Source organism: Nestor notabilis, unplaced genomic scaffold (assembly GCF_000696875.1).
Source record: "Nestor notabilis isolate BGI_N333 unplaced genomic scaffold, ASM69687v1 scaffold1756, whole genome shotgun sequence".
Classification (NCBI taxonomy): Eukaryota; Metazoa; Chordata; class Aves; order Psittaciformes; family Psittacidae; genus Nestor; species Nestor notabilis.
Genome location: NW_009933161.1, coordinates 11854 through 24251, shown reverse-complemented (window position 1 = coordinate 24251; position 12398 = coordinate 11854). Strand labels below are relative to the sequence as shown.

Below are 12398 nucleotides of genomic sequence, written 5' to 3'. Positions count from 1 at the left end.
GCAGTGAGAAGCCTTTTAGCATAATTCTAATGGTCATTTTAGGAGGGATACAAAAAACTTCCTTAAAATCTAACTTGATCTTGCAACATTTCTGGATGGTAGCATCAGACGTTTATTTTCCTTGATAAGCATCAGTATTTCGTCTCCAATCCAAACTCTTTTTTATTATTAGGAGTGACCATGAGCTACTGTTAAACCAGCCACTGTACCACTGCCCACTGTTTCAGAGCTTCAAGGAAATTCTCATTAAGCCCCAGCAATAGCTTCCAAGGCTAACTTCTTTCTGTAAGCACCCTGTTGACTTACTGTTTGAAGCTTTGCGCTGGGCTTCCACTTCTTTTTGTTCAGCCTTTGCCAAGCAAGCCTATGCTTGCAAAAGGAGAGTATTCTTACACCACAAGGTCTCGTGGGCCCTGAAGCTCCTATCCTCACTCACCAGGCTCCCCTGGCAACCTGCTTTGTGCACAGGATACACCTGAGGTCTATTTAAGCACCTTTCCAAGCTACACACAGGTGTATTGTGTGTGTCCATAGATGTTCTGACCCGAGTTTTACACATCGACCAAGGACTGACAGCACAGAAACACTTTATAGGGTTAAGAGCTCCCCCTGAAACATACTGCAAACCCATTACCTACATTTATCAATGGCAGAGAGACGAGTGCAACAAACAATAAGCACAGGTTTAAGTAGAGGTCAGTGTGGACGCAGCAAATTCCTGGTTGATATTGCTGACACACACTATGCAGAAATAACAGAGTCATCATGTTGCTAGGAAAGTGAACTATGCACTTTCAGCAATGGATATGGAAACTACTCAGTAACATCCAGGACCAGTGAGCATAGCTGAGTATACCTATGGCTGCCTGGGAGGTTTAGGCACAAAGCTCTCACTGGAGTTGATTCCTGACCCAGGATGATCTGGGAATCTCAGCTGAGTGACTGTTTCCACTTGGAGCTTTTCTGGTGAAACCACCACAGTATTTATTGTTTGGAGAGGTGACAAGGACACTCACAGGACTAGGAGGATGATCGCAGGTAAAAGTGGAATAAAAGGAGTTAGAGGCAAAAAAACACTCAACCAAACTAGGTATGTGATGGCCTGAGCAAACCAGCCCAGGGCTTCTGTGAGCAAAGCTGCTGTATTTCTCTAAAATGGGCAGCACAGACACCCCTGAGCCATGGCAGCAGCTTAACCACCTTCAGACATCACTGCTTGTTTACGAAGAAATAGAGCCTCTGAGCTGAGAAATCAGATATACTCAGGTATACTCTGCCCTGGCGAATTCATAGTTGCAGTTACTTGAACACATACTGGAGAACCAGGTTATAAACTAATAAAGTTGCAATTAAATTGCACTGCCTTTACACTAAAGGTCAATCCAATTTCTTCTGAAGTGGAATGAGACTTCTTGAGGGGCCCTGCACATCACAGAATCATACACAGAATCACAGGATGGTTTTGGTTGAAAGGGACCTTAAAGCTCACCCAGTTCCAACCTCCTGCCATGGGCAGGGACACCTTCCACTAGAGCAGGTTGCTCCAAGCCCCTGTGTCCAACCTGGCCTTGAACACTGCCAGGGATGGGGCAGCCACAGCTTCTCTGGGCACCCTGTGCCAGCGCCTCAGCACCCTCACAGGGAAGAATTTTTTTCCAATATCTCATCTGAATCTCCCCTCTGTCAGTTTAAGGCCATTCCCCCTTGTCCTGTCCCTACAGGCCCTTGTAAAGCCCCTCTCCAGATTTCTTGTAGTCCCTTTAGGCACTGGAGCTGCTCTAAAGTCTCCCCTTAAGGAGCCTTCTCTTCTCCAGGCTGATCCAGCCCAGCTCTCTCAGCCTGTCTCCAGAGCAGAGCTGCTCCAGCCCTCTCAGCATCTCCATGGCCTCCTCTGGACTCTCTCCAACAACTCCATGTCCCTCTTGTGTTAGGACATCATCCGTGTCCTTCTCCTGTCCATGACACCCAGTGCCACATGACACAAACAGTATTTGTGAGCATCTCTGCTCCTACGCCAGGAGGATGGATGTGCAAGTTCCCAGTTATGGTCAATGAAAAAGAAGCAAAGGAATAACTTCTGCAGGCTGAATCATCGTCTTTGCACTACATAGCAATGGTTCCCTACATCAGCCTTTACTGCCTGCTCTTGCCAGAGCCCAGTACAAATGTGATCAGTGTGGCAGATATTTGCAGAGATTCCCAGCTATTCCTGACCTGTTTGTTAGTTTTCCATGTAAGAATTAGCACCCATGGGAAACATGTGAAGACATCACTGTAAGAGCAAGATCTGACCAGGGCCTCCAACTACACTGGCGATGAACCCCCCAGTCTTGCAAACTCAGTACACTGGTCCATATACGCAACATGGAATGAGCGCTACAGAGGCATCATAAATTTTAGGAAACTGAAAAGATCATGTTTAGGAGAAACAGATTCAATTTCCAGTTAAGAAAACCAGGCTGATTTTGATCTGGAAAACATCTGTCTTCTCTAACCTTACCTGAAGGAAGCGGAAAGGGTTGGTGGGCTACCTTTTATAAAATAAACAGAAATCAATAATAAAAATAGGAGGTTTGGTTCTCCTCAAGGTGCACCACTCACAAGCCATCACCCACCACCCACCCTGGGTGTCTCTTGACATGGGGATTGTGGAGGAAGGCATAAAGAAACTGGGATTTAGTGTGGGATTAAATGACCCTGGCAACTGGCTGCCAATGTCTTTCTGTGCCTCTTCTTGGGAGCCTAAAATTCAAGTGCACACGGTACAAAAGGCAGCTGCTCTTTCATCTCCATCCCTGCACACATGTGCCCCAGTCTGCCTGTTTCTACTACACTGCACAGGCTGAGCACCTTGTGAAGTCTGACACCAAGTTGTGGCAGACTTTCAGAAAGTCTGAACACAGGGAAGATGTCACAGACAATTAATGTCAGCTCCATGAAAAGCAATGCAAGAAGATAAATGTGAGCTTTCTGTCTGAGACATCCCTGAATAAATCTGGTATCTTTAGGTGTGTGTGAGTGAAATATTCACCTCTCACCACTGGAAATATTTTGACTGATGACTTTCTTTGCCTAGTGGCAAATACCACCTTTTTTCCTTTTAAATCACTGACAAGTGTCATGAAAGAGTTCATTTGCACATTAATGGGTTATTTATAAAGTACTTGGTATCGGCGTTCCCTCAGCGGGCAATTGCAGACACATTCTGCTTTTTGAACAGTTTTGGGTTGTTTCTTTATTTAGTCTCAAGGTGACTTCCAGCACACAAATATACCCTGCTGGATTCCCCAAGAATACCCACCTCTGCTCGAAGCCTACTTTTCTCCCCTTAGAAACTCCAGGTACCAGTAGCACGATGATTCTTCTTCAACTGGGATATGACTGCCCTGCCATTTCAGATCCCACCTAGCCCCTCAAATGGAAACCATGAGCTGAGGCGAGGTGAAGACTAAAGATACTGTGATTTGGGGTCACATTTCCACCCATGCCACTGCCATAGTGTTCACACAGCACAAAGATGGACCCTGCCATGATGCCTTTGTGTCTGTTCAATGGCTCTCAAACCCCCTTGCTGAACCAAGTTTGCCCGTGAAACATACACAACATTAGCTTACATTTATTCATCTAATGCACTCAGCTTGATTCAGGCTTCTACAGTCAGGCTGTCGGGGGCTAATCTCTGTAGAAGTAAATTGTTCATTAGACAAAATAAGGGATTAGAGTAAAAGAAGCTCTATGAGGCCATCTATCTGCTTTCTGCCACCCACTCTGCACAAAGTTTTTCCCTGTGACATGAATAATTGCTTCCCTTCTCCTTTATTATTACTTTCGCTTAAATAAATTCTCTCATTAAGCTGCCTGGAACATTGAAGAGGTATTACCCTCCCTTACCAGGAGAAAAGCACCCAAACAGACCAAGTAGTGCTTCAGTATGCTTCTCACCATGCTAAGACTTGCTCCTTGCCCAGGAGCTGCACCAGCCAGAGGCAAGGTTAAAAACTGCAGCAGCATGACCTGTTGATCCTGGCACCCAGGGAAAAGACAGAAGCTCTAAGCTAATTACAGTAACTAGCAACTGCCAGCTCAGCCCAAATCCCATTGCAGGGACATGGAGAAGTCTCCACCCTGCAAAGATAACTGCATCACTTCAAACACGTGCAAACCTACTTAAACCAAGAGAGGCATTTCAAAAATCACAGGCTAATCTTAACATGTTCATAGGCTGGAAGGATCATTCTGAAACAACACAGACTGCAGAGGAGTTGTCCTTTCTACAGATGCTTTCTTAAAGATTATAAAAGATAAATCTATTTACTAAAAGATTAGATTGGGGCAATCCCAAGCACAAACACAGGCTGGGCAGAGAATGGGTGGAGAGCAGCCCTAAGGAGAGGAGCAGGGGCTTGGAACTAGATGAGCTTTAAGGTCCCTTCCAACCCAAACCATTCTGTGATTCTGATACTATGATTCTATGACTTGCAGTCCACAGCTGACTTTTGCACAGCACCTTTTTTCCCCCCTAAGTTTCCTTGCAGAAATGGTTTTATTGTCTGTTCACAGAACAAGAGAGAAGGCAGCATCAAATGTTCTTGCTCTACCTACAGTGTTTACATGTAATTTTTACTTTAAAATCCATTACTAGTTTTATGCACTTTGTCAGAAGGCTACACGGCATCACAGAGGTAAGTGTGAACCCCCTGTCTCTTGCATAAAGTGTAAGTTATCAATAGCGATAAAAGGAACACACTGGCAGCAGCACTGAGACTGTCAGTGAAATTTGTCACTGAGATGGTAGAGACTGAGAGCTTCTCCAGGTCTTTCCACAGGACTTTCCAATTATAAGTGGAACAGAGCATGTCTTGGAGATAGTTTTTAATTACAATGGTGGTTTCAATTGTAATTTACAATGCAGGTTCCTCAGTAGGGAGGAAGGGTATTTCCGGCAGTGGAAAAAGTAAAGATGAGGCAGGTTTAGGCCATCAAAGTCCTTCATTTAAAAACTGCTTCTGCCATGTTACAGGACACTGAAGACACACAGAGGGAAATCAGTCTGAGTTAACTAAGAGGTACAGATTTAAAGTGAATTGGTTAATCTACGTTAAGGTGCTTTAATTCTGAGTAAGTGGTCTTTATTCTGCTTTAAGATATGATCAAGCTGAAGGAAATTACAGTAAAATGAGACTATTTGATATACAAGTCCACACGAAGAGTGGGAAGAAAGCCCCTGCTGCAGGGCTGAACTCCCCCAGCCACTAGAGATGCTCCAGACCTCAAAAGCCCCTATAAGGTACCACCATGAACTTGCTGATGGTTTCTGTAGCAGACAGTGTGACCTGGCTGCACACCTACAGTGCATTAAGCCACAGCTATAACCAAAGACAAAAATGAAGCTGAAGATCTTAACAAGCTCAAAGGATACCTGTTGCTACATCCTAACGGCAGCATGTTTGCCACGTTACATTTGATGCTCCTAAAAGATGAGACTTCTCATTGCTTTCACTCCCGCAGCAGCCAGCATTACACACAATAAACGTGTTTTCACCAAATAAATCAAAGCCTACTGCTCATGCCTAATGAACCCTTGTAAAATACCTCCTACATATGAGATTTAAAAGCCTGGAGTGCTTTTAAAGGCAAAAACGTCAACCCACTGATGAGGGTTCATTCAAGTGTCACGCTTATGATCTAAATGTAGTAAAAATGCAGCAAGTGCCAGCCACAAGCAGTTCTAGCAGCAGTTGCTGTGATTCAAGAAGAAAAACATCTTGTCAAAGGAGACACGGGGGGAACGAACACAGAGGATCCTATTTTGCTCTATATTATTAGCTGATGTTGTCACACAGCCCAAACTGGATGAACAATGGAGCAAGAATTTCAGTATCTATTAAAAGAAAGATGTAAAATAAATCACAGAAGAGGATTAAAGTCAAAGTGCACACAATCCCATTTCATCATAAGAACTGGAAATAGATTTACAGAGCACTGTATCACCGATTACCTGCCTTTGCTTTGGGGAACTGCCCGAGTTTGATAATTTGTTCACATCAAACTGGAGCAACTCCTACACGGAAGAACAAGATCCTATCTTGCACATCTACATAACCCAAATACTGTTGGTAACCTGAGGCATTCTGCATAAGGCCTTCTATAATGACCTTATGGAGAGGTCTGCCTGTTTCTTTATATCTATTCTGCCCACTGAAAAAACTGTCAGGCAGGTTAGGTTTCATTAATGCCTATTTAGAGCTTGATGACGATACGGGGGTGTCTGCTGAAGGACTCCTTTCTCTCTGCCTTTGTTAACAACCTCAGGAATAACTGAAATGTTGGCAAATGTAGCCTCATCTGATAGACACTACTGAAGCAACAGGAAGTTTGTTCTTCATCCCTGTTTACCAGACATTGCTGTTCTTCCTGAAGCAAAAGGGAATAAAAAGGTTTGAAAAAAAGTTATTCAAGTCTTAATATATATTTGTTATCCACATGGTTTTCCACCCCTTTTTCAGGGCAGGAAATTTTTAGTGGAAAAGTCTGTTTTATCAAATCAAAGCCTATCATCTCTCACTGTACTAAAGGAAAGTCATGCTTCTTTTTACTGAAAAGCATGGAAAAGGAGGACAATCATGCCCTCTTTAGCCTTCTCATGTGATAGCTGGATCTATACAAACACAGTACAAACCCCACATCTTTTACAATTGGATGGTTATTCTGCTGAACATATGTAAAATACAGCTCAAAAGAATGTCACAAGATAGGTCTAAGGAAAATATAGTAACATTTGAAAGCATGCAATTAGGAGGAGTAACATCCAAGATTTTTCTGTTATCAGCAGTATCTAATATATTACAGTAATTCATCATAAAATAAATTCACTTCGCAAAAAAAGCACAGAAGATGGTAGAATAAAAATGTGTTTATGGAACAAAAGAAGATTGATTAATCAGAGCAACAGTAAGAGCTCAATTCAATCTTATTTCTATATATTGATTTTTTAATATGATTTGCCTTAATAGAAGAGTTTTGATAATTTTGTTTGTTTAAAAAAGGACTTTCCATTAAAAAAAATGAAAAATACATACTAGTAAATCAAAAAGACTTGTAAGACAGGCTTTTCCGTGCCAAAGTATCTGTAACTGAGTTTGTAACTGCTGTGAAACCAGGAGCACCAGCTCCCGACCCAGTGTCATGGACCAGCTCAGCAGCACCAGCAATAAACTACTGCTGGAGAGAGACACTGGCCCCTCACTCCATCACTGGCTAAGCCCCCACACCATGGTACTATGCAGGACACAGCTGCCCGATGCAGAAATCTGTATGAAGGCTTTTCATCACTATGAATTTCCAAGCTGTTCTCAGTGGGAAATGCATCCATCTACTGAACTCTCCACCTGATACCAAGCTAGAGGAAGGGTTTGCCCCAGGCTACATCAGAAAGTTGCTCATTAACCTAGCAGGTCATAGACATGCCTGACAAACAGGGATTTGCATTTCCAAGGAAAGAGGGGATGTTTATTTTCATTGTACTTCTCCAAATTCACTTCCAGGTAAGGATGAAGTAATTAAGACATGGGGGATAGAGGAAATACATCTAGACCTGCTGGAACAGACTGGAGGAGTGAAGCGGTTACAGAAATTAATACGCTCTGCAAAGTTGTGCTTCTCTTAAATGGGTGCAACCCAATAAAGGGGCCCAAACCTCCCAATTAGGAGTTCAGGTCTGACCCATCTGCCAGGGCAGAGGTTTATTTACAAAAGAACTGAGAGATCCAGGCAAGCGACACTACAGCTTCCTAAACAATCAGTTTTTAATGAGCAGCTCCCTAGATCAGACTTCAGTTCTGTCTTTGGGTGATGTGCAGCAATATGAGAGCATCCCCCAAAGGGATTTTAGCTTATGTCTTCCCACTGATAACCCTAGCTGCACAGCAGGTTCACATGCCAAAGCCCTTCAGATACTGACTTAGTGACTCAGAAGATTTCCCTATCTCATGACAAAGCAAATGCTATTTTCCCCTGTGGAGACAGGCTGAGAGCTGGATTTGTTCAGCCTGGAGAAGAGAATGCTCCTTAAGGGGAGACCTTAGAGCTCCAGTGCCTAAAGGGGCTACAAGAAATCTGGAGAGGGGCTTTACAAGGGCCTGTAGGGACAGGACAAGGGGAATGGCTTTAAACTGACAGAAGGGAGACTGAGATGAGACAAGAAGAAGTTCTTCCCTGTGAGGGTGCTGAGACCCTGGCACAGGGTGCCCAGAGAAGCTGTGGCTGCCCCATCCCTGGCAGTGTTCAAGGCCAGGTTGGACACAGGGGCTTGGAGCAACCTGCTCTAGTGGAAGGTGTCCCTGTCTGTGGCTGGGGGTTGGAACTGGATAAGCTTTAAGGTCACTTCCAACACAAACCAGTTTGTGATTCTGTGACGATTTAATCACCTTGCTACAAGGACCCTCCTTCTGATGTTCTCCTGCACTGATACAATGGAATACAATGTGGGAGGATTAATACCACTAACAACTACTTTTGTGTTCCCTGTGCTGAAGGAGGTAGCAGCTCATCCCTCTGTTCAGCCCAGAGCCACGTGGAAGGCACAGCCACAGTGGTCAGCTGGAGTGCACAGGGAGAGGAGGTCTGCTGGTACAGCAGAACAAATGTGCCACCCATCCTCCTTCATCATGCCTACTCACACCACTGAGAAGTGTCATCTTCTCTTCCATGTGCTGGTAGCTGTGACCCCATGAATTCTCCTATGAATCCATGAGTCCATCTTCTCAGGACACAGATAACTTCTGCTGTGTTTATAGAGTGACCAACCAAGACAGAGATTTTGAAAGCTCCTGTTGTTTTGGGGTTTTTTTTGTTTTGTTTTGGGGGGTTTTTTTGGTTTTTTTGTGTTTTCTTTTTTTCCCAACAAACCACTTTCCACAAACCCCCATGAGGTTTTAAAATTCCTTGAAACTGTAAAGTACACACCCCCATGCTAAAATTGTTAACTTCTGACATGCAGGACAGCCACATGCATCTGCTGAGAAGGGGTTTGTCACAGGTTTAAAATGGTGCTGACTCATGAAAGTGCCTCTCTGCTGTTTTTGTAAAGGATGCCAAGGACAGGCAGGAGAAACACTAAAAGATACTTGCATGAATAGAAATAAAAACATTCTGAGATTGTTCTGTTCCCAGAAGTACAGCTTTCAATGCACACTGACCTTCAAAACCAGCAGCACGCTCAGAGCTGGCATGGGGACAACAATCCAAGTTCAGTTGGCTTGGGGAAATACCTGTTTCCGTTTAAAGAGGTCTACTTTCTGCCAGAAGTTACTCAGTCCAAACCACTCTCAGCCCACTCCCTCTGCTCCTCCCTTTCTCTGGCTTTCTGAGTTACTTGGAACAAATTGCACAGGAGACACACTTTTCCAAACCATTGCCAAGGGCAGTTTTTCCCTGATCACCTTTCATTCTGCCTTAGCAAACATACGTTATCTTTCCAAAGCACACCTTGAACAGAGTTGTTTGTTTGCTTTTCCAAATTCTCATTGCTCAAATTTCCCCCCAAGTTAGTTTTGTCCATTGTACACTGAACACAAGTTAGTGGCAGAGTGCTAAGCTTCAAGCCTGACCCACTGTCAAAAGATGCAATTGATATGAAATTATTTTATCACACATGAAGCTGCAAGGTAAGAGATGACATCCTGGAGGGTAAGGGGGCCATATATCTACAGAGGAAAAGCATTTCACAGGACTTGAATGAAAGATTGTGTGAAAGCTGGCCCCTGCAAGGGCTCCTTCCTTTTTCAAAGTGTGAAGGTGCTGTGTTTGCAACCCTATAGCACTATCCTCTGCAAGAAGCCTTCCATTCCCAACTCTAGAACAGCAGACGAGTTGTGCATGACATGAGCTGTGCATTACCAACTCCAGGAGACACCAGATCTCCCTCACTCTGTTACAGGATGACCAGTCAATCTTGTGCACTGAACCCATTTTCCATGCTTCTCACAAGGCTGCTAGGCAGCTTATTGAGTTTAGGTCAGAAGGAGGATCTATTTGCTTACAGAGCAGAGAGAGCCACTTACCTGTTTTCCTTCAACTGCATTTTAAAAACAAGCTAGAAACAAGCACACTCTCTTCCTTGCATGTTCTGTCCTCCAAAAAGAATCCTGATCTGTGGCTCCTTCTGACATGGAGTGAGGCACAAAGCCAGCCAGGTCCCAGCTTGCTCCCATCATTTAAGCTCATTAGGTCCAGGTGATGACATGATGAATACACTGCAGGTGGCTCCCTTCTCAGGACACCAGGTGATATGTTCCCACTTTCACTTCCCCTATAAGTGTATGAGGGCATTTCCATCCCTGACACATGTTGTTTCTGGAGCATTTCTAGGATCTGAGATATCTATGGCCATGCTCACAAATTATCTGCTCCAAACTGAAGCCTGATGCTTCTGCAGTGTGCCCTGTATCATCACCTGAGGCAGGTGAACATCCTTCCCCGCCAGGCTGGTACAATTCATGAATGAAAACAAAGATCCAAAATGGTGGGCAGGAGCGTAGTGTGTACTTGTGCACAACAGAGAAGAATAAACCATCTTGCTTGTACCCAACCTTTAGCTGAGTGCGTACACAGCAGACAAAAGGAGTATGTAGCTGGGGTAGGTTGTGTTCCTCTCCAGGGAGTGCCAGCAGGGCGGGTGCGCGTCACAATGGTGGCGGTGGCAGGGGCCGGTGGGGCAGAGTGCGGGGCGGGAGCGTGTGCGGCTGAGCGAGTGCGGTGCTGGCGATTGCGAGGCTGCCTACGGCCATATCACCCTGGAAACGCCCGATCTCGTCTGATCTCGGAAGCTAAGCAGGGTCGGGCTCGGTTAGTACTTGGATGGGAGACCGCCTGGGAATCCCGGGTGCTGTAGGCTTTTGCCAGGCGACAGGGGCCCCTGCGGGCCATGGCCGTCCCCTTTTTCTTGCTGGGGCGTCGCGGAGGGCGCCTGTGCCATGTTGCTGGGGGGCTCACAAGGCCAAGTAGTAATCCCACCACTTAGAAGGAGGGAAATAATACAGACAAAACAGAAAGAATGTCACTGAAGAGCAGAAGCATTAGTGGCACATTGAAAGAGACACAAGAGGATCAGTAAAAATGCTAGAGATAGCTAAAATGACAACTGCCAAATGTGGAATAGGTTTGAAAAACTATCCAGTTGTAAAGAAAAAGGTTGAAAAGGGAATACTGAAATCAGGAATGGAACCAGGAGATTATTGGTTAATAGATTTTTCAGAAATCAATGGATATTGATTTGGATGTTATTGGGAGCCAGTTTTGGTGGGGTGTTGCGAAGGGGCAGGTCTGCAGGCTGCTCCCATGCAGCTGTTGTAGGGGAGTGGTAGAGATTGTGCTGTGCTTGGATGGGAATTCTTCTTTGGTTTTGTGGCCTCTTGTTCTTTGATTTGCCTTTGTTTTGTGCTAATGATGGACTGGTGGGATTTAATTTTTGATGGTTTTTTTTTTTCTGCTCTTCAGTCTTTTAAGTGCTTTCGGCTTTTTCTTCACCTAAGCTTTAAATATTTTGTATAATTTAAAAATAAATTTCCCTTGTATATTTTCTGATCATTACGCTTATTTATCCTGTCCACATGTTACCTAGAGTTTTTAGCTGTACCCACGTTTCTGTACTTGTCTCCGAGGCTGGAGCATTGGCTCGATGATTGCAGTGTCTGATGCTGTTACCTGTTTTTAGGGGTGCCGTCATGCTTGTGTAGTTCCTGCAGCAATGCCTTTCCACATTGCCTAATTCCTGATTGCCTGTGCTGTGGGAGCTGCCGCCAGGGCAGCAGACACTAGGTGAAGAGCCCGTGGTTGTCTGCGAGGGGCCGTGCCATGCTCTGGAATGCCCACTGCAGGATCCCGTCCCAGGCGCCCTGCAGGACAGTCCCAAGGTCATTCTCCCGATCCATCCCACTCCCTGCCCCTTGTTTGTCCTGACCGTCTCTGCCTCGCCCCCCACCTAATGTCATCCTGTAGGTCACACCAGAGACATAGTCCCCTGAATGGACTGTGCCTGTTGGTGTCTGTGAGTGCCATACCTCACCCAGGAGGGCGTCAAGCTCCTCCCTGCTCAGCACAGGGTCGCTGCCGAGGGAGCCATTTTCTGCCTGCAGGAGGAGACATGTCCTGTCAGCTTTCCTGCCTGCAGCCCTTTGGGTCAGGGCTGGTCGACTGGGTTCTGTCACCTGGGGCAGGCTCATCTCATACCCCACGTCTCTAGCCCCCTAACCCCCTCACCCCCCTCTCCAGTACAGCTTCATAGAATCATAGAATGGTTTGGGTTAGAAAGGACTGTAAGATCATCTAGTTCCAACCCCATGTCATGGGCAGCGATGCCTCACACGAGGCCACATCGCCCAGGGCTCTGTCCAGCCTGG

The 12398-nt window shown here is 45.2% G+C and overlaps 1 protein-coding gene across 1 annotated transcript in view; it reads right to left on the bottom strand.

Annotated features, from left to right (window-relative positions):
- Positions 1-11813: 11813 nt before the first annotated feature.
- The window catches only part of AIRE (autoimmune regulator), a 5210-nt gene continuing 4625 nt past the window's right edge, over positions 11814-12398 (bottom strand). The window contains exons 10-11 of the mRNA XM_010016729.1: positions 12060-12206; positions 11814-11894 (exon numbers count right to left, since the gene is read on the bottom strand). Coding sequence (XP_010015031.1) covers positions 11814-11894; positions 12060-12206 — 228 coding nt within the window. The remainder of the gene's footprint in view (positions 11895-12059; positions 12207-12398) is intronic.